The 25,245-nt window shown below is 54.1% G+C and overlaps 2 protein-coding genes across 4 annotated transcripts; one reads left to right on the forward strand and one right to left on the reverse strand.

Annotated features, from left to right (window-relative positions):
* Positions 1-6,766: 6,766 nt before the first annotated feature.
* ZNF319 (zinc finger protein 319) lies at positions 6,767-13,026 on the reverse strand. Of its 2 annotated transcripts, none has more exons than XM_058707793.1 (2): positions 12,645-13,026; positions 6,767-10,624 (listed from the first exon to the last, which is right to left on the reverse strand). In XM_058707793.1, the coding sequence occupies exon 2, from the start codon at positions 10,370-10,372 to the stop codon at positions 8,615-8,617; it is 1,758 nt and encodes a 585-aa protein (XP_058563776.1). In that variant the 5' UTR covers positions 10,373-10,624; positions 12,645-13,026; the 3' UTR covers positions 6,767-8,614. The 2 variants fall into 2 exon arrangements, with proteins under 2 accessions (XP_058563776.1, XP_058563777.1); XM_058707794.1 differs by lacking the exon at positions 12,645-13,026 and adding an exon at positions 11,726-11,820.
* Positions 13,027-13,613: 587 nt separating this feature from the next.
* USB1 (U6 snRNA biogenesis phosphodiesterase 1) lies at positions 13,614-24,155 on the forward strand. 2 transcript variants are annotated; one of them, XM_058707796.1, is made up of 7 exons: positions 13,614-13,817; positions 14,612-14,778; positions 16,890-17,073; positions 19,764-19,817; positions 20,615-20,720; positions 21,936-22,019; positions 23,062-24,155. In XM_058707796.1, the coding sequence occupies exons 1-7, from the start codon at positions 13,714-13,716 to the stop codon at positions 23,164-23,166; spliced, it is 804 nt and encodes a 267-aa protein (XP_058563779.1). In that variant the 5' UTR covers positions 13,614-13,713; the 3' UTR covers positions 23,167-24,155. The 2 variants fall into 2 exon arrangements, with proteins under 2 accessions (XP_058563779.1, XP_058563778.1); XM_058707795.1 differs by having other exon boundaries at positions 21,936-24,155.
* Positions 24,156-25,245: the final 1,090 nt, after the last annotated feature.

Raw genomic sequence — 25,245 nt, forward strand, 5'->3', positions numbered from 1 at the left:
GCTCCCAGACCTTCTAGATACCCCATCCACATCCCACTTGGTGGGCAGTGTGCAAGGACAGATCCCAATCAGGTAAATAGCCACCCAGCTCAAAGACTGTTTGAATAAGACTCTGCTGCTAGGATCTGGAACCTCAGGGATCCATGAACCTTGTGAGATTGTGAACAAAATGATGTGTCCACCCACATATACATTTTCTCATGGAGAGGCTCCTTGTTGTCATCTGATTTTCTGGAGAGTCAGCGTCCACAAAGGTTAAGTTACTTACACCCTCCCCATCTCCTTCCACTAATATTTACTGAGCACCTACTGCATGCAGGCCAGGTCTCATGTGGAAGGAATTTAAAGACTACTACCAGCCTCTTATTTCTGGAGCCTATATTACACTATTCCGAACACAATGCCATGTGGCTCATTTATCTCCTCCAGACCTCATGCTCTATAAACACTCTGCAAAGCGACCAGAACCAACGCTATCCCATATCACAGATGGGAAAACTGAGGCCCAGATCAGGAAGTCATTCACCTCCAGCCAAACCCAGGGCTCAGGACTCAAAGAAAGTCCCAGTATTTGACACGGTATTCATGTATAGTTTGCACTCAAGATTTGTAGAATAAATTATTTCCCAGAATGGGAAGTCTTTTATTCAATCTCAGGTAAAAAACAAGGAGATGAGTTGTGTTGTTGTCTGATAATGCAGACAGAGGCTGCCTTACAGACACTAGGCTTTTTTAAATTTCTTTTAGGGGTGGAGGTGATGGGTACTATCCTTATACCGAGGTAAGGAACCATGGTGTCTGTCTGTCCTTATGTGTGGGGTTCTGCTGACAACAGAGCCGGAACATGGGGAGGAGCAGACAGGAAGAAGTAAGCAGATCACAGAGTCCCTGCCTCCTTGAGGGCCTATTCAGAAGGCACCCAGCCTCCTGCCATTTCATGCAGGAAGAAACCCTTTCCTCCAAGCCCAAAGGGCAGTCCACCTGGCTTGAACCTTGGGAAGCCACAGGCAGAACCTCGTGAGGTGTCAGAGCCACATTCTGCAGCCCTGAGTGCCACCCCCAGCATGACAGCTCAGAGAATGGATAGATTTGCCCAAAGCTCACATCACAACAGTCCTGCCCTGTGTGGGTCTTGGGATAGCCAGAGGGCATGCTTCAGTATTCCAGTGAGAATCAAGTCCCTGGGAGTTTTTTCCTGGCCCTGCTTCCTTGACACTGAATGACTGGGCAAGGCCCTCCAGGAATTTGGCCCAGCAGATATTTGAGGCCTTGTCTCACCCAGTGCTGGGTGTGGGAAAGACACAGACCAGATGCCATCCCTGCCTGTGAGGTGCTTCCAGTCCTAGTAGGAGGAAGGCAGGCCCAGCTGATTCAAACCTGAAAGCAGAAGGTGAGAATGTGGGCACACCTAGGCCACGTTCCTCAAGCCCAAGACACTGTGAATGGTAACCCACACCAGCAGTTTAATTTGGTTCTTGCCCACCAGGTATACACTGAATCTGATTCCATAGGCATAAAAACATGTGCCCAAGAATGAAGAAAATACAGAGTAGATGAGCATCAACGAGCCTGATTCGCTATGCACTTTCTATTTTTTTAAGTTTATTTATTTATTTTTTAAGTAATCTCTATGCCCAACATGGGGCTCAGACTCAGGACCCCAAGATCAAGAGCCAAACACTCTTCTGACTGAGCCAGCCAGGTACCCCTGCACTTTCTAGTTTTTAAGCACAAGATAATGTATGAAGTAAGCACTTTGCAGACACCATGAGATGGGTAATTTTAAACCCGTGTTATGAATGACGAAATGGACTCAGGGAGGTTAAATGACTGGCCCAAGGTCACACTGCTGGTGATTGGCAGAGCTGGGAATTGAAGCCAGCATCCCTCACCCTCGAGCCTGCAGCCACCACATTCCACCGCCTTTCTGCGATGAGAGAGATACAAGCCAAGAATGGGGAAGAAACCAGAGGGGGCTTCCTGGGGGTGAACACATTTGTTAACCCCATCCAGAGGCCAAGAGATGGGAAAAGCCCCATTCCTACCCAACCTGGGGCCACTGTGTCCTGGCCTCAAAGCCCTCTCAGCCTCAGGAGGCTCTTTACTCATCAATAGATCACGTTAGGGGTACCTGGGTGGCTCAGTCGGTTAAGCATCCGACTTCGGCTCAGGTCATGATCTCACGGTTTGTGGGTTCGAGCCCCGCATTGGGCTCTGTGCTGACAGCTCAGAGCTTGGAGCCTGCTTCGGATTCTGTGTCTCGCTCTGTCTCTGCCCCTCCCCTGCTCACGTTCTGTCTCTCTCTGTCTCAAAAATAAATAAAACATTAAAAAAAAATTTTAAATAATTTCTATTGGGAAAACAATAATTTAAAAATCAATCATTCGGGGCGCCTGGGCGGCTCAGTCGGTTGGGCGTCCGACTTTAGCTCAGGTCATGATCTCGCGGTCCGTGAGTTTGAGCCCCGCGTCGGGCTCTGTGCTGACAGCTCGGAGCCTGGAGCCTGCTTTGGATTCTGTGCCTCCCTCTCTCTCTGCCTCTCGCCTGTTCATGCTCTGTCTCTCTCTGTCTCAAAAATAAATAAAAATGTTAAAAAATAAAAATAAAAAAAAATAAAAATCAATCAATCACATTAGAAATCCTCCCTATGGCCTCTGCCCTGGAGGCTTTCCAGCTTCCATGGCCCCACCTGCAGGTCTTTTGGCCAGTCCCCAGCCCACCTCCCTGGCCCTGGGCCTCAGGCATTACCCCAACACAACCCCCCCCCCCCCCCCCCACGAGACTCCTTGCTGTTCTGAACACAGCAGGCTCTTGTCTGCCCTTTGTTCAAAGCCTTCATCCTACCTGAAATGCTTTCTGCACTTCTTCCTAACCAAATCCTACCATTTCTCCCAAGCAGGGCTCCCTCCAGGCCTCCCCTCTCCCCCCCCCCCCCCCCCAGTCTTCCCCAAGACCATGAGGACCTGACGGTAGCTATTTTGGGGGGGACTGACTCCTAGCCTCTGGCCCATAGTTGGTTCTAAGGAAATACTGCACTTGGTGGCTCCTTTTCTCCGAGTGAACGCGGGGCTCAGGAATGGGGCCTGGGGCCCCCCAACACCAACAGTCAGATCTGGACTAAATGAAACAATTACTACAAAGTAATAGTTGTGTTTATTACAAAGTAACACAATACACATCCTCACCCAGGGCCTGGGGCTGGCAATGGGGATGGATCAAGGGTCAGGGAGGACTCACATATGATATTTTGTGCTAAAAATCAGCAGCTCTGACATTTCTGACCCTACCGTTTGATACATGAAAACCTCAAAAGTCCCTCATCTGAAGTTTCAGTCTCATGCCCTGCAGCACCCGCTCAGTGCCCAGCAAGCTGCCGGCACTGGTAATGCTTGTGGATGAACAGAGGCAGGAATGCAGACCTAGGTTTGGGGCTGCACACACACAGCGAAGGGGGAGACCCCAAGGGCACCCCCTATTCTCACCCCTTCCCTTGACCTCCTTTTCAGGGCCCTGAGGAGGACTGGGCATTCTGGGCCTGGAATCTTGGTAGATTCGTGAAAATCAATAGCGGCCAAGGCTTTTCCTGGAGCCGTGACCTTCAAGGAACAAAGAAAGCACCCGTTTGAGGATGGGATGTGGAACTTATCACAGGCGAGCCTGGCCCAGGCTGGGAGGCCCCGGGCAAACGTCCAAAGCCTGAGCAGCCCATGGTCCTGGCTGAGGCCTGCTCCAGAAGAGGGAATGAGGTGGGGAGGTAGAAAGTCAGGACGGAGGACTGGAGACAGAGGTTTCCACAAAGGCGTCTGAGGAGGCCTAGGCTCTTTATGGAGCTGCTTCTGCACGGATGGGGAGACAGAACACAGCAGCTTTAATCCCTTTGGGAGTCAAGGGCCCACCAGAGGGCCGGCCGCCCCCTCTGCCGGATGGTGAAGAGCTTTCCTGCTGCCCTGGCCAGACCGGGTGCCGGCACCAGTCCCAGCCATTGTGCCTGGCTTCCTGGCCCACAAAGAGTGGGTTGGAACCAGAGCCCCAGGCTTCAGTGGCCAGAGCTCGAGGCCTGTGAAGTTCAGAGCTGAGGGCTGTCCCAGCCTCTCTATCTGTTCCCCACCAGGCCAGACCCCACAATTCCAGGCCTCTCTCATCACCAAATGCATGGCTTTGGGATCTCAGGGGTCAGCCCAAAGGGCATCCTGCCCATCTCATGGAGATGATATGAGGCTGTGACCAGCCGGCAGAAGAAAAGGGTCTTATGAGTGGCATGGCGTGTAGGGGTGGGGAGAGCCCCGACATTCAGATGGAAGAGTTAGGCCAGCTCCCTTCAGCCTCTGGCCTCCCATTGTTCTGCTTTCCTGAGTGGCCACTACATGCCAAACCCTCCACACAGGCCATTTCACTGTGCCCTCACCCTACACCCAGAGCACAGCAGCATCTGGCTCCATTTCACCGATGAGGAAAATGAGGCTTGAGAAGTCCCACCACCTGCCCAATGCTTTGTTGCTGCTGAGTGGCAGAGAGGGACTCTAGCCAGGTCTGACTGTGGTGTTCTTCACCACAACACCACACCACTGCCACCATGGCTTGCGAGCACAGGCTCCACCCCCAGAGAGCAGGGTCCTCCCCACCCCACCCCCCAACCTCTGTGCAGGGCCAAGCCCACAGCCAGCCACACAGTGGGAGAGTGACAAAGCTATTGGGATGACAGGCTTCCTACGAAAGTCATCTTTGAGGGCCCAGCCTACCCTGGCAATGACTTCTAGGACCTGGGAGAATGCCACCACCCCTGCCCCACCCCACCAGTGCAGCACATCTGTCCCCAGGAGGGGGTGGGGGGTGGGGTGGTACTAATTCCAAAACGGGGGGTTTATGTCAGCCTCTCCCTCTTGTTCCTCTCAGCTCTGTCATCCAGGTGTCACCTCTCACCCCAAGCAACCACCCTCTTCCTATCCTGTCAGTGGTTGGGGCAAAGGGAATGACTGCCCAGAGACTAAAGGAGGTAGTGTTAGCTCACACCCCTAGTCACAATGTCTGGAGTGCCCTCCCGAAAACGGTATGCTCTACAAGAGGTAGGCTCACATCAGCTGTGGGACACAGGAGGCTGTGGGGCTCCTGGGCAAGTAGGTGGGAGGGGCGGTCAGCTGCAGTGGGCAGTTGCTTACACCAGTCTATCCTGTCTCTGTCACTTATGACTGAAGCCAGACTGAGGCAGCAGGACAGCAGGCTGGAGGCCAGGCAGAGGAAAAGAGGACACGGGTTGATTCTATCACCTTCCCAGAATCAGAGTGTCAGATCTCCAAGGACCCTCAGAGATCAGAGTCAAGACCTCTGTTTCAGATGGGGATTTGGGGCCCCAGGAGGGGCAGTCAACAAACGCCTGGGGTCACTTTTTATCAAAAGACTAGGACTTGAACCTGGACATACATCCAGGCTCCCGAGCTCCATTCAATGCCCTGGTTTTGACACAGGGTGTCACCACAGCCCTGAGGCTGAGGGCCAGGTGGGAGCCTTAGGAGACCTGCTGTTTTGTGTGAAGAGATGGGGGTGGGGACAGAAGAAGAGAACGTCATCATAGGCCCCACATGAGCTCAGCTATAGCCAGCCAGGTTTCCTCCTGCCCCAAGGCACGTGAAGACCACTCCATTCAGGAAGGGCAACCTGAAGCTATTAAGCACCAAACACATGCCAGTGCTTTCCAGGAGTCTCTGCAACGTGGGTGGGTTTTGCCTAAGGTCACTCAGCTAGAAAGGACACCAGGCTTCAAACCTGGCACAGAGACAAGGGGCCTGGGTGTCCTCTTGCTGACAGGTGGACACCTGCAGGAAGGGCCACATGGCTCCTCAAGGGAGGTCCTCCCATGGGCACACAAAGAGGGGACAAGGGGAGTGTTAGTTCTGGGTCACATCTGAGGTTCCTCTTGGCCTTTCTACTAAGACTTCTGCACACAGTTTTGAGCCCCCTGTGGCCCGGGCAGCTCCTTGTCCTCTTGACTTTGTGCCCTCACCACCCCCACCTCCAGGGCAGGGTGTTTGGCCACCCAGCTAGCCACCCTCCACCGGCTCTCAGATGCCCAGACCTGGGCAGGCTTTCTCCCTCTCTCCCTTCTACCCCTGCCCTTGAGAAATGGAAGGAGCCAAGTCACAGCTGGCCCACTGGGACACTGGGGCAGGGGAACAGAAGAAAGGTGGGTTGGAAGGCCGAGAGGGGACATGGACATGCAGATGGCCATGTGACAGGGTGAGTACAAGTAGGGTGAGAGCAGGCAACCCTCTGGGGCAGGGCATCTGCCTGGGGCCACTGCTGCCCCAAGCAAGCCCTGGTTCTCCCCTGGGGCTGAGCAAGCGCTCATGCTTCTGAGGCCAGGTTCCTGGCTTCTGACCATCCACAAGCTGCCCGTCCCTCACAGCCCAGCTCCCTTTGCAGGAGCTGCACTTAGACCCCTGGGGAGGCCAAGAGGCTGCAGGCCTATTCCCTGGGGCCCTGGTGAGCACCTTCATGGCTTGCCCACCAGGGCCTCCACACGTGAGGCCCTTTAATTCTCACAGCAACTGAGCAAGGCAAGGGTTACCTCCCTATTTTGCAGATGCAGCAACTGAGTCCCAAAGAGGTGTAGTGACTTGCCCAAAGCTGTGTGACCAGAGCATTCAAAACTTGGGATTCAAACCCAGCCTTATGTCACAGCCCCAAGCCTACCACCCAGGCCTGCACACCTCTCTCTCCCTCTCCATGCCCCATCATCCCCCAATGGAAGAATGACCAGAATAAGCAGTGCTTTGGTCTGTGATGGTCAATGTCTTTACTTCTAAAGCATACATTGGACTCACTATATATTAACATCAAAAGGGGCTATCTAAAATGGAGTCATTCTTTTTAAAAATCCAAATTTTCACATTTTAATAGAAGATCCAAAATGACATGAAATTAAACTATACAATGTTATGAACAGTATAACAACTGCTTTTAGAAAGCAAAAGGAAAGGGGGGAAAATGAGCAGTTGGGCCTATGGTCGGCCTGGGTTCCATGTCTTTTGAGGCATTGTGACGGAGAGCCAGCACCGAGGGGAAGGACCAGCCCCTCTCCGCAGGCACAGGAAGGGAGCCCAGTCTCATAGAAGAGGCAGATGTGGGCTCTTCAGCCTTCTCAAGGTGACAGTGAGACAAGGGGGCCTCTCTGCTCCTCTGGGCCCTTGGCGCAAGCACTGATTAAAGTCTTTCAAGACCCACACCCAAGGAGGAAGGCTGGTAGAGCACAGGGGCACAGCCGGGTTCAAAAGAATCATTTTGATAATAAAAGTCCTCTGGGCTTCCCAAGGAGGGGAGGAGATCGCTGGCCAGTGATCTCAGTCAACTCCAGCCACCTACTGGTTCCCTTAACCCTCTTCCCCAGCCTGCTCCCTATTGCCCCAGACACCCTTGACTCCATGAGCCCTGGTGGTCAGCCAGAGACCTAGAGGGACCCCAGGAGGGAATGCTCTGGCCTTGGAAGTCACTGGATGTTGTCCAGGGCATCTTGGCAGTGCAAGACCCCTGGGGTCCAGGCCAACAGCCAGACTGATGGGGAGGGTGCCCACAGGCTGGGAGAGCACTGTGGGATCAGAGTCCTTTCACCTCCCCCACCCTCGGTGCCCAGGCCTGGTCTTGGCCCAGAAGCAGAGCAAAGGCAAGCTGATTGGGGCCATGCCCTTGACACTTTGGTTCACACCTTCAAGGGGGAGGACAGTTGTCTGCATCCACTGGTAAGATCATGCACTTGGCCCTGCTTCCTCCCAGGCACCAAGGTGGTCTAACGATCCCCTTCTTTCACATCAGCGGTCCTGTCTGGCCGAGAACACATTCCCCAGAGCTTGGAACTATGCTGCAAAGGTAGGAAGGGGCACTTCTCGAACAGCAGGATTAGCCCTCAGCACAAAAGCTGCCTTTCCTCCTTTCCCTGTGGATGGCACTGTCCCTGGCTGAATGTGTCACAGGAGAACTTCTCTGCCTCCTCCCTTTGGGCTGGGCCAGTTCTCTCCAGGCATACCCAGCTCACAGACGTGCAGCCCTCCTGTTATGTCTCACGATCAGAAACCAGAAGGGCACATCACCCCTAGCTGGAGCAGACCGACAGGCCTGTGGCTCACCTCCTGGTCCCCAGGACCATATCACAAAGCTGGCCTTCTCCCTCAAACAGCAACTTGAAGGAGGATGCCCTACATCCAACCCACCTATGGGGTCTGGCCCTTCTCCCAGGCCCTACGATGGCCATCCTCCTTCCTAGAAACTATCTGGTTTCTAATTAGGCTGAAAAGTTTGGGAAGGTTGGGCTGGCACCAATCCCTCCGCAGGGTAGAGACAGGCCACTTGATTTCCAGCCTGGTTCCAGGCCGCCAGAGACAAGAGAAGCCGATGGCTCTCAAGAAAAGGAATCTTGTAATGGGAAAGAGGTTTGTGGGATCAGGACCAGCCCCAGCAATCTGGCTCCCCCACTTCCAGGTCCCCACTCCCCCACCCCCACCCCCTGGCTGCCCAGTGCCATCTGTCCTCAGGGTCACTCAAGGCCCAGGGCCTCAGACCACGGGCCAGGTAGAGGGCTCAATGCGAGGAGTCTGGGCGGGGACAGGATGGGGGCCAAGGCGCGCACTCAGGGCAGGCAGGCGGCTACCTGGTAGGCGCCCTCCGCAGCCGCAGCCGCCGCGCTGTGCTGAGCGCTGTGCTCCTGCAGTAGGGCCACGTCCAGGAAGCGCTCGCCGCACCACACACACTTGAACTGCTGCTCGCGGGCGTGCACACCCTGGTGCTTGTTGAGATGCTCCCGCTGCTTGAAGGCCTTATCACAATTGGGGCACTTGTAGGGCTTCTCTCCCGTGTGCACCCGCCGGTGCCGCTGCAGGTCTGACGCGTACTTGAAGCGCTTCTCGCAGTCCGGGCACTTGAGTGGCTTCTCGCGGGCTGGGTCGCAGCGGTGCTGCACGAACTCCGAGGATGAGAAGAAGCGGCGCTCGCACAGAGTGCAGCGCAGAGGCTTCTCGGCTGCCGAGCAGTGGGCCAGCTGGTGCTTCTGCAGGGCCGACGCCCGCTTATAAGCCTTGTTGCACACGGGGCACTTGAAGGGCCGCTCGGCCGCGCCCGGCAGGCACTTGTGCCGCAGCAGCTCGGCCGACTGGTCGAAGCCCTTCTGGCACACGGGGCACTTGAAGAGGGTCTCGAGGGTGTGCACGTGCTGGTGGTAGAGCAGGTGGCTGGGCTGCCCGAAGCCCTTCTCGCACAGGCCGCACTTGAAGGGCTCCTCGGTCTTGTGTGTGCGCCGGTGCCGCATGAGCGCGTACTGCTGCTTGAAGCCCATCGGGCACAGATCGCACTTGAAGGGACGCTCCGCGCTGTGCGTGCGCTCGTGCTGCCGCAGGTCCGACGGCCGCTTGAAGGCCTTCTGGCACTCGCCACAGCGGAAGGGCCGCTCCCCGCTCGGCGTGCACGGGTGCTGCAGCAGCTCGGAGGACTCCTTGAAGTGCAGCTCACACACGTTGCAGCGGAACAGGTGGTGCTCGCCGGAGTGCGCGTACATGTGGCGCACCAGGTGGGAGCGGTGCTTGAAGGTCTTCTCGCACACCGCGCACTTGTAGGGCCGCTCGGAGCTGTGCGTGCGCTTGTGGTGCACCAGGTGGGACGACTGGCTGAAGCTCTTGTCGCACAGCGTGCACTTGTACGGCTTCTCGCCCGTGTGGATTCGCTCGTGCCGCGACAGCTCCGACAGGTGCTTGAAGGGCTTCTGGCAGATGGAGCAGCTGTAGGGCTTGTCGGCCTGTTCGGCGGGAGCCACGGTGGGCGGCGCGGCTGCTGGGGGCAGCGCGGACGCAGCAGTGGCTGCGGGCTCAGCGGCCTCGGCGGGCTTGTAGGTCTTCTCGCAGATGGAACATTTCACAAGGCCACCGGTGCCGCTGTGTGCGCTGTGGTGCTGTGCCAGCGAGGTGAGCAGCGAGAAGCCCATCTTGCAGACGCCACAGACAAAAGGCTTCTGTTCGGCCTGCACGCACTGATGTTCCAGCAGGTCGGTAGCCTGATGGAAAATCTTGAGGCACTGCGTGCACTGAAACGAGCGGTCGTGGCCCGCCAGGCACTGGTGCTCATGCGGGCTGGACAGGTGTGCCAGGTCGTGACCGCACACACCGCACTTGGGGCCGGGCTCACCAGCTGCCTGCAGGGGCGCGTGCTGCGGGGGCTGGAGGCCCGGGTCGGGCTGCAGGAGGATGCCATAGACAGCACAGCCCAGGGGGTTCTCAGCTGAGCCTGGGGGCAGCGCGTGCTCAGCCAGGGCCGGCGGCGGTTCTGCATGGTGCTGAGGCTGTGGTGGCTGAGGCTGCTGTGGCTGCGTCTGTGGTGGCTGCTGCCAGCTTTCTGACATGCTTGGGAGGATGAAACAGGGTTTGGAGAGTAATGGCTTCAGTTTCCCACTTAAGGTGTTCCAACCCAGACAGAAGCTGCCTAGGATCAGGTATGGACAAAAACCTCAGACAAGGCACGGAAGAGGGACTGGTCAGACCGCCCAAGTCATTAACCAAGATAGATTACAAGGCTCTGCCTGCAGGACAGGGGGCTCTTCGAGGCAGGATGCCAGCAATGCCAGAAAGGCTCTGCCCTTCCCCGATGATTGGTTCTGTAGAGAAGAGAAAAATCGTGAGCTCAAGGCAGAGATACACAGCTGGTCCCTGGGCCCTCTCCCTGTTCTGCCTGCACTTGCCACACCATTGCCACATCAGGGAAGGGATAGAGGTTCAGGGCTGGAAGATGTGCTCTCTTCACACAAGTCCACAGAAGTCTGCTGGCAGCTCAGCTCCTCCAGCAGAGAGCCTCCCAGCTCCCCAGCCTATGACCAGCCCTCTTCAGTCAGCTGTCTCACAGATAAGGGGCTGGGATGATCTTCTCATAATACAAGAAGTCATAAATTCTGCTCATGCTCCAAAGGAAGAGGGAGGGGAAGACTGACCCTTTAAGCCAAAATGATTTTAGCAGCATAACTTTTTCTTTTTTTCTTTTTTTCTTTCTTTTTTTTTTTTTTGCAAATAGATTCTTACTTGGAAGCCCAATATATTAGATAAAAGCAGAGACGCACTGGTGCAGGACTCCCTGAGGCCTTCCAGCTCCTGAGAGCCCTCAATCTCAACCCAGGACATTGGTGCTCAGGATAATAGCCTGCCAGAACAGAGAACCAGGCCTCCCAGATCTGAGGGCCCAACAGCAAACAGCCTCACAGTCACTATTTAAAACAGCTACAGGAACCGAAGAGCATCTCAAAAACCTTCTTTTGTGAGGGACTGAACCACATCCCTCTCAAGTATTCCCCAGGCCCTCTATCCTGACGATATGCCTGTTCTTTCTCCATACAACAGTCTGGTTGGCCTGGCAGAGACCTTAGCCACTGTAAGATGGGGGGTAGATGATAGGGCTGTAGACCCACCCAGCCTGGAGGTCTCCACAGCAGAACATGCCCCCACTCTAGTTATCTGCCTGAGCACCAAAAAACTCCTGAATCCTCTGAATCTGAGGAAGGCCTAGAGGAAAAGGTAAGCAATTAAAAGTTTGCCTCTACAATGTGGGAAGTAGCATGCTAACCACAGAGCATTTCTCCTCTCTCCAGGACAACCTGGAAAAGACAACCTTTCCAGAGACAGCCCTGTTCCCTTGCTCCAAGTCCATAACATTTTGGGTTATCAATGGAAGGTAAAGACCACCCAGCCCAGGCAAATCTCTAACTCACCACTTTGTGGCAGCATAAGGTAACAACAGTGAGAGGGAAGAACTTTTAGAATTACAGGCAACCCACTTTCAGGTTTCCAGCTCCTCTGCCTCAAACATCAAAAAGTTTCTAAGTTTTCTCCTGAGGGAAAGAGTAGAAAAAAAAAAAAAAAAAAAGAGGGGGGGTGGGATGCCTTCACAGGCCAGCCCTGCTTCTAACTGTTCTGCCAAAGAAACATAAGAATCGGGGGAAAAACTGTCATCCACAGCATCTTCCGGGAAGGAAAGAAGGAAAGGAGTCGCTGCTCCGGGTCGAAGCAGCAGGTTGCATGAGCAAGCAGGTAGGAAGCCTCCCCCAGGAAAGTGGGGAGTGGGGCTACTTTGAGCGCAGTCTAGGTCCGGATGCGCCAACCCAGATGATTTTTTTTTTTCCGTTATGAATGGCTGCCAGAACCAGGATCCCTGGTCCTGGGCCCCCAGCTGCACTGCCCACCCCTGCCCTTTCCAGGAAGGTACAGCGCGGAGGCCTGATAATTCCGCAGAGAGACGAGTGTAAAGGAGGCAAAGGGAGGCCCCCACCTGCGTCCCAAGCCAGCCCTTCCTCCTCCCTGGGAAACCGAATGAAAGGCGATCACCTCCCCACCGCGGGCACTGCTACCCGCCCAGCTGGGCTGCCTCCTGTCAGCCCTCACCGAGAATGGCCAGGCCGCTACGGCCAGAGCGCCGGCCCCGAGGGCGATTGAGCCCGAGGAAGGCCCCAGGGCCGCAGACTGGGCCCGGTTAGTAGCAACGCGCCCAGAGGCCCAGGAGGCCGCCGGGTCGGGCCGGAGGTGGGGGGGAAATGGGGGGGGGGGGGGGGGGCGGGCGGACTGGCTGGGAAAGGGGTGCGGCGGGCACGGGAGTAGCCCCCAGACGCAGGCCCAGGCGCCCCGGCTGCTCACCTGCTCCAGGCCGCCCGCGGGGTCAGGCGCGGGGCGAGTGGCGTCCGGCTGGTCTCTCGGCTGCCCCTTTATTCCGGCTCCAGCGGCGGCGGCGCGGCCTACGCGCCCTGCCAATCCCCGGCCTCGAGTAGCGGCGGCGGCGGCCGGCCCGGGGGCGGGGAACCAGCTAGCGGTGGCCGGGACCGAGGAAGCGACGTGCGCGGCCGAGATAGCGGGGCCAGGGCGGAGGAGCGCCGGGAGGGCGGGCGGACGGACCGACGGCCTTGCAGAGACCGGCGGACAGGCGGGCGGCGCGGGGGCCAGGGAGGCGGGGCCGGGGGAGGAGCGGCAGCCGGGGCGGCGGCGGCTGCGGGAGGAGCGGGCGGCGCGGAGCGAGGCCGCCCCCTGCTGGGGACCCCGCGGCCAGGCTGGGTCGGACAGTCAGGCGTGCGAGGTGGCTCTCCAGTTACCCGGTCGGCACTCCTCAGCCGACCCAGGGAGGGCGCTCTCTTCCGACCAACCTGTTTGGCCTCAGGGGAAGGAGGCTCCAGCGGCCCGACCGGGGGCCCGACGCCAGCACCTGAGAAGAGAGGCCTCCTAGACCCTCTGATCTTCTGGAACTGACCCGCCACTGACTGCTCAGCTTGCTCTTAGGGGATGGGTCCCTGGAGCTCGGCCTTTGGACCCGCTTGAGGAGGGCGCTCCCGGACCTCTGATCCCATCTCCGTTGGATCTAGGGCACTGACCGCTGACCCAGGGGCCGTCTGTGGCTGGGAGGTCTGGTCGCGGATGGCTGCAGACAGAGCAACGGACAGAGAGGTCAGGGCCCAGAGCGATCTGTGAAATGGGCACACGAAGGCTGGGGGGTGGGGTTCCGGGAGGCTCCAGGTAGCGGTCCAGGCGCTGCAATCGGGCAGGCAGCGTGGTGTCTGTGGTAGAGTCTCGCCCGAGTTCCGCCGGACCCCGCCCCTCCAGGCCCCGCCCCGAGGCGGTGCTAACCCGGCCCCCGCCCCTGGAGGGCACTTCCGGCGCAGCGGAATTCCGGGTGCGAGTGATCGCTGAGTCGGCCTCTGGTCTTGGAGGAGGCCCAATGAGTGCGGCGCCCCTGGTGGGCTACAGCAGCAGCAGCTCGGAAGATGAGGATGAGGCCAAGGCCGGGGCCCAGGCGCGGCCGGGGGCTGGAAGCTGCCCTCGGTAAGGAGCGAAGAAGTCTTTTGGGGGAGGGTGCTGGTTAGCGCGACACCCCGACGGGACCCGAGCGTCTGGGGAGAAGGGGCGATGGTGCGGGGCGGCTCTCCAGGATAGGACAAGAGAAGCAGCGGGAAAGGAGGATCCAGTGGACAGCCCTGGACAAAGCCCCAGAGTGCCCCCTCCTGGCTAGGCCAAGATTAGGAGACAGGTAACATGCGCTCGGGTCCAGCCACCGCCTCTGGGGTGCACCACAACACCACCTCTGGGTCTGTTTCCTCATTCGGAGAGTGTTTTCATTCATCTAGTAAATACTCATTGAGCACCCGCTCGGGGCCAGGCTCGGGACTGGGACATTCGGCAGTGAACAAAACCGTCGAAGCCTTTATTTCGTGGAGGTTCAGTTCTCAAGTGCCATACCTGGTGCTTTGAAGAGCGCCTTTCAAGCAGTATCTGGGTTGATGTCACGATAGCTTTATCAGGTACACTTCCCCGATGAGGAAACTGAGGCCCACACAGTGCACATGACCTGTTCAAGACCCCAAAGCTAAGAAGTGCTACTGCAGTTCAGTCTTGTCCAGTTAGGGAATGTGACCTCTGAACCACCTCCTGGGGTTGGTGAGCGACCCGTGAGACAGCCCTGGGGAAAGAGCTTTGTGGTTATCTGAAAGCTGCTTACAGCACCTGGTGGGAAGTAGGTGCACTCAGTCATCCCATATAAGGGGTTACAACTTTTATATGTACAGCGGTAGAGAATTCTAGGAGGATAAATGTGCTCGTTTTCCTTTTTTCTCTTGCAGTGCCCAGAGCCCCCTTCCCAGCCACAGGTTGCCAGTACCTGACAGTGTGCTGCACATGTTCCTGGGCACCGAGGAGGGGCCTGAAGATGACAGTGCAAAACATGGGGGCCGTGTGCGCACGTTCCCCCACGAGCGGGGCAACTGGGCCACCCACGTCTACGTGCCGTGTGAGTAGCGTGTAAAAGACAAGTGGCTGAGACTGATAGGTGCCTCTCGATGGGAGGAAGCTGGCCCCAACCAGAAGGAAGAAACCAGAAACCTCTGACATTGATGGTAGGAGAGAGATGGACTTAGCAGAGAGAGAACAAGTTTCAAGAATTGGGGAATTTTTCTGTAAACTTGGTTTCAGTTTCAAATTCATTGCCTGAAATATTTTTTATTAACCCTGGGTATGTTTTCTCACTCATGAGGAGGTGACCAAGGGAGGGTCTAGGACAGAGTGCGAAGGCCATCCCAGAGTGTGGCTGCAGCTGGGAGTTTATTTCTAAGAGGGCCCTAGATGTGCTGGGGTCAAGTCCCCCTCTCCTCCCAGCCCTCATGAGTGAATGGCAGGCAAAAAATGCCCAGGCTTTGGAGTCAGACCTTGCTTTACTACCCACTGCTCTGGGTACCCGTTAGTAAGTTATTGGACTTCTTAGAACCTCAGTTTCCTCATCTCTAAAATGGGGAACACGTATTTCCTAGGACTTTTGTGAAGATTGAATCCGATCATTTATGTCAGGCTCTTAGCACCATACACAGAGTAAGTGATGGCTCTTAGTATTTTGCATTAGATCAGGTCAACTCTTAGAGCCTCCATTTCCCCATCCACAAAATGAGAATGATTCCTATACTGCCTACTCAGCAAGCCATTTGGACAAATCGAGTAACGCACTGGGTGTGAGCAGACTATTAACCATGCAGCTCTAGTCATACATTTGATTTAAAAAAAAAAAGCGAACATACAATGGTGGTCATTGTAGTGATGTTTGTCTATGTGAAAAATTAGGAGCATTCTAAGTGTTTATCAGGAGATTCTAAACATCTAATAGGAGGCTTGATAAAAAGTGCTGTTTGTGATTATGGATTAACTGTGGGGCTATAATCATGAGCTTGCCCTCTGCACTGAGAGGAATGCCATCCAACATATCATGTTATATGAAGAAAGCCAGTGGAAGAACAGTTTGAATGGTACACTGTCATCTTTTCAACAAATAAAATACATTAGTACATACACTGAGAAAAGGCTGGGGAGGGGCGCCTGGGTGGCTCAATCGGTTAAGCATCAACTTCGGCTCAGGTCATGATCTCACAGTTCATGAGTTTGAGCCCTGCGTTGGGCTCTGTGTTGACAGTGCAGAGCCTTCTTGGGATTCTCTCTCTCCCTCTCTCCCTGCTCATTCATTCTCTCTCTGTCTCTCTGTCTCTGTCTCTCTCTCTCTCTCTCTCTCTCTCTCTCTCTCTCTCTCTCAAAAATAAGCCTTTAAAATAAAACAAAAGGCTGGGGAGATAGGCATCCAGGTTTGGCAATCTGGATACCTAGAGTAGTGATCTTGAAAGTGGGGTGTATTCCCCTTGAGGGAGAGGTCAAGATGATCCATTTGGAAGAAAAATATTAGAACCTCTTTACATATTCCTTTTTTTCTCATCTCTTAAAGTTTCTGTCCTTGGGGCACCTGGCTGGCTCTGTCAGAAGAGCACACAACTCAATCTTGGGGTTGTGAGTTCAAGTCCCACATTGAGATTACTAAAAAAGAAAGAAAAATGCTTTAAATAAATAAAATAAAATTTCTGTTCTTGAGAGTGTACATTTTACAACACACAATTTTGTAACATACATATTTGTAATTTAGTTATTTTTAATATTTGTGTATTTTTGAGAGAGAGAGAGAGCATGAGTGGGGGAGGGACAAAGAGAGAGGGAGACACAGAATCCGAAGCAGGCTCCAGGTTCTGAGCTGTCAGCACAGAGCCCAATGTGGGGCTCGAACTCACAAACTGTGAGATCGTGACCTGAGCCAAAATTAAGTCTACCACTTAACTGACGGAGAGCCACCCAGGCACCCCTGCATATTTCCTTTTTCACTTAAATTCTTTACAATGGGCATATGTGTATTACTTCCTTAACCATTAAATTATATTAAAATTTTATTAAAATACATACAGCTAGGCTGCTCTCAAAGTCATTTTCTCCTAAAACGCAGAGTAACAAAGGCCTTCCTCTGCCTTCTGGGATTCTTCATTCAGTCACACCACCCTGGCTAAGAGAATGGCCCACCCTATCCGCTCTTCCCTCCAGATGAAGCCAAGGAGGAGTTCCTGGACCTGCTCGACATGTTGCTGCCCCGCGCACAGACTTACGTCCCCCGGCTGGTTCGGATGGAGGCGTTCCACCTCAGCCTGTCCCAGAGTGTGGTTCTGCGGCATCACTGGATCCTCCCCTTTGTGCAGACTCTGAAAGACCGCATGGCCTCCTTCCAGGGGTGAGTGCCCAGTGTTTCATCTGCCTCTCACCTCCTCTCCACGCTCCTCTTCCTGTCCTCAGCTCCTGTGGGTGGGCAGGTGTGGAGGGTACTACCCCAGCCGGCAGGCCAGACGTAAAGGTTAGAATGCTGCATATCTCCTGGAGCCGCCTGTCATATGCCTCATCGTGAGCAACCTTGGGCATGTGACCTAAGTTCTGGAAAACTCGAGTCCTTACCTGTGGGCAGGTCACAGGAGCGGTAGTGGCTGCCTCCAAGGGGACCTGTGAGCAGCATGGCACTTGGCAAAGGATCAGAACTGAACCCTGCCTCCGGTTTTGTCTGCCAGCCTAAGAAGTTTTCTTCCTCACCTTTTCATATCTCTCTCCTCTTGTTACCAGAGAGCCTTTCCTCCTTCCCTTGGGCAGCTCAAAGCCCTGCTCCTTCACTGGGGCTCCGCGATTTGGCGTCTCCCCCAGAGTTCCTCAGTCCCAGGGATCATCCCATGCTGTGGCGGTGCATACCCTTGTGCTTATTTCATTCATACCCAGTCATTGCCATGTCCATTTCCCTCTATGGAGCCAAGCGCCCGCAGGCCCAGGAATGCGACTTCTCTCTGAATCCCCTGCATCTCTCCTCCAGGTGCTCTGCTGACTGTAGGCATCAAGTGGATGTTTGCTGAGCCAATGAACAGGAGGAGAGAGGGATCCTCTAAATGTTGGTTCCGGAAGGAGCCTAAGAAGCCATCCAAGTGGTGGTTTTATTTGCAGAGCCTTTCTTAAATGAGGTGTTAACCAAAAAGCCTCGTTGTGTAGATGGGCGAGAGAAGCACAGAAATCTTCTAGCGCAAGCCTCACTCCCACAATGCAGGAGGCCTTAGGCCCAGGGATTCCATAGATGCACTCTGCCCAGGTAGGGAACTGCCCATTTGGTTCAGCCCTTTCTGAGGGCCAGAAGAGGAAGGGAGGAGGTCAGCCTGAGAATCAGAACTAAAACTCCTCTCTGCCTCATTCGATTCCCTCCCCTGACCTTTTTTATTGTCGCCACCAAATTTATTGAGCAATATGTATATTAGTCACTACTCTCTTGGTCACAGGTACCAGAAATCCAACCCAAAGTGGCTTAAACTGGAGGGGGAGAGGGAATTTATAGGCTGTTATAACTAAAAAGCTGAAAATAGTGCTGGTTTCATGTATGCGTGGATTGGGGTGACCAGCAGATGTCAGATGGCACCTGACTGTCACCATCTTTTAGCTCAGGCCCTCTCCACGTTGGGCTTCATTCTCACAAAGGCAAAGAAGGCTACCGGCAACTTGGGGCTGCTGGTCTACCAGCCGGGGGAGACAGCCCTTTTTTCTAATGGCTTCAGCAAAAGTCACGGGAATGACTTTGATTGGTCCGAATTGGCTAACATGCTCTCCGTTTGTGAGTACAGTTAACAAAACCCTTTCCCCTTCTCCGTGAGAATGCTTCCATTCCCCTGCTTCCAGCTCTGTTCTCTGGATAAAGGTGGAATGTCAGCTGTGTTTGGGGCCATGTTACTCGTGGTAAAAATGACCTGTTGGCACCCTGCATCTGGGCTGTGAAGACTGAGTGAACAAAACTTCTGGCAAGAAGCCGTGGCCCTGGGCTTCCCTGCATGCGGTGGTTCTTTGACTGGACAAGTCCCTTTCTGGGACCTCTGGAAATTTGGCCCAAGGGCCATTACAAGAGATAATGGTCCCTGAGGGGGCACAGATGTACGTTATCCTCTTGCTCACTTTGGGACCAGAGAATAGCGCCTAGATCACTGAGTTGGCTCCCCCTGATGCTCACCTGCTGGTGCATGGCGTTTCCTACTTCGTGTGAGTTCAAGCCTCATGTTGAGTGTAGAGATTACTTTAAAGAAATAAAAAAGGAGCACCTGGGTGGCTCAGTCTGTTAAGCGTCAGACTTCGGCTCAGGTCATGATCTCATGGGTAGTGAGTTCAAGCTGCACATTAGGCTCTCTGCTGTCATCGCAGAGCCCACTCCAGATCCTGTGTCTTTCTCTCTCTCTCCCTCTCTCTCAAAAATAAAAATAATAAACATTAAACATTTTTTAATAATAATAAATAAATAAAATATATTTGATAATTTCAAAAAGATATATTGGGGTGCCTCACTGGCTCAGTTTACTCTTGATCTTAGGGTTGTGAGTTCGAGCCCCACATTGGATGTAGAGATTACTTAAAAATAAAATCTTAAGGGCTCCCGCGTGGCACAGTCAGTTGAGCATCCAACTCTGGATTTCAGCTCAGGTCATGATCCCAGAGTGGTGGGACCAAGCCCCCAGTTGGAGTCCATGCTCAGAGTGGAACCTGCTTGGGATTCTGTCTCTCTCTCTCTCTCTCTCTCTCTCTCTCTCTCTTTCTGCCCCTCTCCCCTACTTGCATGCATGCTCTCTCTCTCAAATAAAAAAAAAAATTAAAATATTTTAAAATTAAATAAGATAAAATTTTTGCTAGCATCTGAGTGAAGCTATGTGTTAACTTTAACTGGGTGATTATGTAAGGTCTTATCTTGCTCTAATATTTTAGTGTTCAGTTATATCATCTGTATAATAGGGTAACAAAATGAAGTGTGAAATGAATTAACTGTATTTTCAAAATCCTCTTTTTTAAATGTAAATTTTTTCTGCTTTTTTAAAATTATTCTTTCTGAAATGTGGTCTTTCCTCTTCTAAATTCCAGATTCTTCTTTATTGCCAACCGGGTAAAGATTTATACCAACCAAGAGAAAACAAGGTGGGTCTGGCCTTGTCTGCCCCAATTTTTTCTTTGTTTATGCTTTAACCAACTCTATGACTATAAAAGCATCTGTTCCCAAATCTGAACCTTTCATTAAGAAAAATAACTAGAGGAACGTGGGGGGAGGCACAGAGGTAGAGAAAAACATCTTGGTAAAGTGAACAAAAGCCTGCCACTGGAAGAAAACCTGGGCCCCTGCCCAGCTCTGTCTCCAGTTGAACGTTTAGCTCATACCTTCACCTCCGTGACCTCTCATTTCCACACTGTCACACGCCTGTCCTTGATACATCCGTCAGTGGGCAGTCATGAAGCTTGAATGAGCCAACCGTGTTCCATAAGTGGTGGAGTGGGTTGAAGCTGGGAGGTAATGGATTAGAGATAGTGACAGTAGGCAAGTCAACTAATAAGTTTTACTGAGACCAGGAGCAGGGTGGCTGAAGATATAGGCTCACAGGAGGGTTTTTAAAGACGAGAGCATGTTGAGAGCTGAGGGGAGGGTAGCTGGCACCCAAGAGCCAAGGGTCCAGACTCAGGAGTGATGCGATGGCGGAGAGCAGGGCCACAGAAGCTTGGGGGTTGTAGACATGGCAGGGGGAGATGAAGGCGGTCCTGAAGGGTTGTGAGACCCTGGGGGAGGGTTACAGACAGAGGAAAGAGCCAGCCAGGAGATGGGGCAAGAACCTGTGGCCCCGACCTAACTGCTTTCTCTCACGTCCTCTGCCCCAGCGGGGATGGTTTATGTTCTCAGAGGCTGCATCTCATGCCCGTGTTGTCTCCACTTCTGCCTTCCCCAGAACGTTTGTTGGGCTCGAGGTCACCTCAGGGCACGCCCAGTTCCTGGACCTGGTTTCAGAGGTAGACAGAGTCATGGAGGAATTTGACCTCACCACTTTCTACCAGGTAACAGCCTTTTCTTCTCCACCAGGCCACCTAGAACTGGAATAAAACCATCCTTAAAGAAGCCCTTGTTGGAGGCAAACTGAAGCAAGCCCTCCAGAACTGGCCCATGTGAAGTGTCCCGAATGCCAGTCTTCAGGGGACACACCTCTGGGGGGGTTGAGGGTCTGAGGTGTAATCAGGTGCAGCCCATGGAAAGTCCAACATTTCTTACGAATCTTTGTTATATCTTAGATATGCACAAGACTTACCCATTGTACTCCATATGGATCCGTGTTTATCTATTTTTTAAGAAGTAGTAATTCTCCCAAATTTTTTTTAGTAAAACTGACACACCAGGAAGAGTTGTAGCTTCACATGCCTTCCTGCCCCTCGCCCTGTGCCCTCCAGGGGTACTTGAACTCCAAATGGAGTATCAGGTTTTTAAAGGGTTTGATACAGTCTTTTAAAACCATGCTGACATATAGGAGCATGAGTGTCAGTGGAGATTATTAGTTATAACTTTAGACATTTTAGTTTTTGTCATTTCATCTTAGAAAGTATGTCACCTATTGAAATCTTTAGACAGAAAAAAGAGCTGGAGCCTGCGTTCTCTTCCACGTCCCAGATCTAATGACTCTGTGTAAAGGAAAGCCTCTCAGAACAGGACTGTCTTAGTCAGCTGAGGTCACCATAACAAAACACTGTAGATGGAGTGGTTTAAACAACAGAAATTTATTTTCTCACAATTCTGGAGCCTAGAAGTCCACGATCAAGGTGCCATCATGGTCCATTTCTGGTGTGGACTCTCTTCCCGACTTGTAGACAGCTGTCTGCTCCCTTTGTCCTCATACAGAGGAAAGGGAGGAAGCCAGCTTTCTGCTCTCACACAGGCATGCACCCCATCATGAGCACCGCATTTTGATACCCTCCTCTAAACCTAATTATCTCCCAAAGGCCCCACCTCCAAATACCATTACATTGGGGGTTAAGGCTTCAACATATGAATTGGGGGGGTGGAGGGGAAGGACACAATTCAGCCCATAGCAAGCGCCAGCCCAGGGCTGTTTTCTCTCATCAGCAGAGGGTGCTTGGGATCAACACTGAGGGTCTGGTCTCTCATGAAGCAGGCCAGGGATCCAGCAGGGATCCTGTGACAACACTGTGACAGACCTACGGTCACGTCCGGACCTGCCAAGGCATCCGGGTGACCGCCTACTCCCTGCTATTCCTCCGCAGGACCCCTCCTTCCACATCAGTCTGGCCTGGTGTGTGGGTGATGCGCGTCTCCAGCTGGAAGGGCAGTGCCTGCGGGAGCTGCAGGTGAATTCCCGCTACGGGAGCACAGAGGGTGCTGAGAGGGTGACGGGATGCGTGCCGGGAGTGGCAGGGGAGCTGACGGCCCTGAGGGTTAGGCATGCAAACCAGAATCCCTAGAAATAGCTGACTGGGGAGGGGGTCTCCTCACCTTTCCTTGCTGCTTGAAGGGCAGTCCCGTGGCTGCAGCACCTGGGAGCCGGTTAGCAATCCAGACTCTCTGGCCCCAACCCAGACCTAAGAAATCAGAATTGCCTTTGAACAAGATGTCTAGGCATTTGTGTGCATGTTAAAATTTGAGAAGCGCGACCCTACAACACTGGTCTGAGAGAATGCCAGAAGCCTCTCCCGAAGTCCTTGCCCCTCACCCAGAGGCCAAGGGCTTGGGTGCCCACAGGGGCCTGGCTCGTGTCGGAAACGAGTGAAACGTGCCAGGCGTAGGGAACGTCCACTCGGGGAGCTTTCGTATTTTGATAAGTAGGTGATGTGTCTCACTTTGCCATCAGTGCCTTCAGAGTTGCTGATACACCACCTCCGGCAGAGGAGAGAGCGGGGAAGGGCTGTCGTGTGGGAATGCGGACATAGTGTTGCTAGCACTTGTTTTTCAAGGGAGGCCAGAAGTCCAGATTTTTATGTGGAACTAATGTGTATTTAAAAAAAAAAAAAATGTCGCAAGCCAAACAAAGCATGTGCAGGAGGGATACAGCCCCTGGGCCATCGTCAAGCAGCCACCTCTGCCCTTGGCCTAATCATGCTGTGGGGGCAAACAGCCCTGGTTTCAGGCTCCAGCAGATCCGACCCCAATTCCAGTTCTACTGGGTTCGTAATCCGGGGCTCTGAGCACCCTTTTCCTCCTGTGCCAAGTTGGGGCGATAGGACTGACCTCACGAGATTACCGAAGCGCAGAGCCTAGAGCCTGCACGGCCCTCAGTCTCCCTCCACCGGGTCCAACCTCTGAAGGATTTGAGTAGGCCGGTCTGGCTTCCAGTGCCCTCTGGGTCCCCGGTTCCCTTTAACGTGATTGTCTTTTCTCGGCTCCCGGTGGAAGACAATTGTGGACGAGTTTGAAGACTCCGAGATGGTGCTGCGTGTGCACGCCGAGCAGGTCCGCTGCAAGTCTGGGCACAAGTTCTTCTCGATGCCTTTGAAGTGAGCACCAGAGGCCCTCGTCCCAGGCCCCTCTGCAGGCTGGGTGGAGATGGAAGAGCCTGCCGCAGTCCATGGGGACGCTCCCAGCCTCCCACTGGGGGCCCTGGCCACGGTCTCTGGGTGCCCGGGTCCCTGGGGGCTGGTTCTCTCCTGGCCCTTCTGGGTCGCCGGTCCAGCGCTGGTACGTGTGGTCATTGTCAGGAACCACCAGTAGAGGGCAGCCTGGGCCTCCTAGTTCTAGGTCTGTGGACCTGCCCCGCACAAAAGAAAGTAGGGTGACCCGATGAGCCCGCCCAGACTCAGCCAGAATCCCCACTGCAGCCCCTCCAACAAATGGCCCCTCTCCCACACCCTTCCCCCTTCAGCTGTTTGGATTTTGATGCCCTTGGCCGCCACCAGGGCTTTTAAAACCATCATGTCCTGGCTCTTCCCCACTCAAGCTAGACACAGGGTGCTTGAATGGGTCTGTCACCCTCCCTCCTCGAAGCGCGTCACTTTTATTTATTTATTTATTTTTAGTCTCACCCCTCCTGTGCCAGCAGAGGGCATTTCAGGGCCAAGGTACAGAGTGCTAATTTGTGGTTCTACATCGGTTTTCTCCATTCCTGCCTCCCACTCGCCCCCAGCCAGGTGCCTGGGGAGACGTGAGCAGATGTTTCATTTTGGCCTGGCTGGTGGCTCTAAGCCAGGCCTCCAACGCTCTGTGACCTCTGGCTTCTCATCAGCTTTCCCAAAGAGGCAGAGAGGCGCCTTCCCCCAAAGTTCTGTTTCTGCTGCCTTCAGCTGCCTGCTGTGGGCTGCAGGCGTTCTGAGGGGGCCGTGGAGGTGGGGTCAGGGGGCACCCAGGGCCTTTATTTTTCATCAAGCCTTCACCAGAGCAAAAGGCCAGTCCTCCCTGGTTGTCACCTGGATCTCTGGTGATGGATAAAGAGATATTTTTATGTGGTAGTCTTAAATTATGTTCAACAAATGAAAATTGCAATTTTAATTTTGGCTTTTGTCTGGGACTGCTTCTGTTCAACTAGGTGAAAAGAGGACTTTCCTCTGCCCCCGCCTTCCCCAGCCTGCTTCACGGTGTGGAGGGACTCTTGGAAATCCGTTATGACTGCTAAGGTGGCTGTGAGAGGCATTGACAGAGCCTCAGTCAAATGACAGTGGGGTCACCCGGCCTGCTGGGCCTACAAGTAGCACAAACCACATCCGGCCCAGGGCTTGGCCTGTGGTGGGGGGCGGCCACCCCTCGTCAGTGACATTCAGACCTGACACTGCTGTTAATGCAGCCCTTTCTAGGGTCATGTCATCTGTTCTCCCAGTGACAACCCTGAAAAGTAAGATGGGGAGGAATGACTCTTCCACTTGGACAGAGAAACAGGTTAAATGTCTTACCGCTGGTCCACCCTGACCTCGATCCTGCCCTGGGGCTCCTGGTCAGGACTGCTCTCCCTGTGCACACAACCCTCTGCCCCCCACGACCACCACCACCACCCCAGGCCTGAGGCAAGGGGACCTGTCACTCTGGCTCCCGCTCTGCCTCCTGCACCTCCGGACTTTCCAAGGCAAGTTCCCCCTCAGTGCCCAGACACGCAGGAAATCCCATCCTGTGATTCCCCAACCCCACTGCACTGATCTGCTGATTCAACTCCGACTGCTCAGTCAGTGCTGGATTTTGAGGTCACGCTGGAGAGGCAGAAGAAGCCAGGCATCTTCCTGGCATGCAGGGAACACAGCGAATTTGCTGTGCAGCCAGCACTTACTGCTACCGGCTCTGTGTCTGGATGCTTAGGGTGAGGGGGCAAGCAGGGTGTGCAGAGCAGGATCCCCACTCCCGACTTCGCACTTGTCAGACTGGGAAGTGCAAGCAGAGTCACCCGGTTTCCTGCACGTTCCGATTTCAACGTGGAAGCCAGCCTCTTTCAAGGCAGGCTCTGTGGGCACAGACCACCTGATTTTCCCCCCCGTCTTGGGCACTAGCTCTCCCCAGGAGAGCCCCACCACCATGAACAAACCCAAGAGGACTGGCTGGGCTGGTCCCAGGGGAGGATGTGGCCCGGATGGAATTACAGTAGGGCAACTTTGAGAAATG

Source organism: Neofelis nebulosa, chromosome 17 (genome assembly GCF_028018385.1).
Source record: "Neofelis nebulosa isolate mNeoNeb1 chromosome 17, mNeoNeb1.pri, whole genome shotgun sequence".
NCBI lineage: Eukaryota > Metazoa > Chordata > Mammalia > Carnivora > Felidae > Neofelis > Neofelis nebulosa.

Excerpts from the sequence above, each read along its gene's own strand:
- ZNF319 (XM_058707793.1), bottom strand. The coding sequence starts at position 10,372 with ATGTCAGAAAGCTGGCAGCAGCCACCACAGACGCAGCCACAGCAGCCT.
- USB1 (XM_058707795.1), top strand. The coding sequence starts at position 13,714 with ATGAGTGCGGCGCCCCTGGTGGGCTACAGCAGCAGCAGCTCGGAAGAT. Across the intron at positions 14,779-16,889 it reads CACCCACGTCTACGTGCCGT|ATGAAGCCAAGGAGGAGTTC; the intron begins GTGAGTAGCGTG and ends TCTTCCCTCCAG. Across the intron at positions 20,721-21,935 it reads ACCTCACCACTTTCTACCAG|GACCCCTCCTTCCACATCAG; the intron begins GTAACAGCCTTT and ends ATTCCTCCGCAG.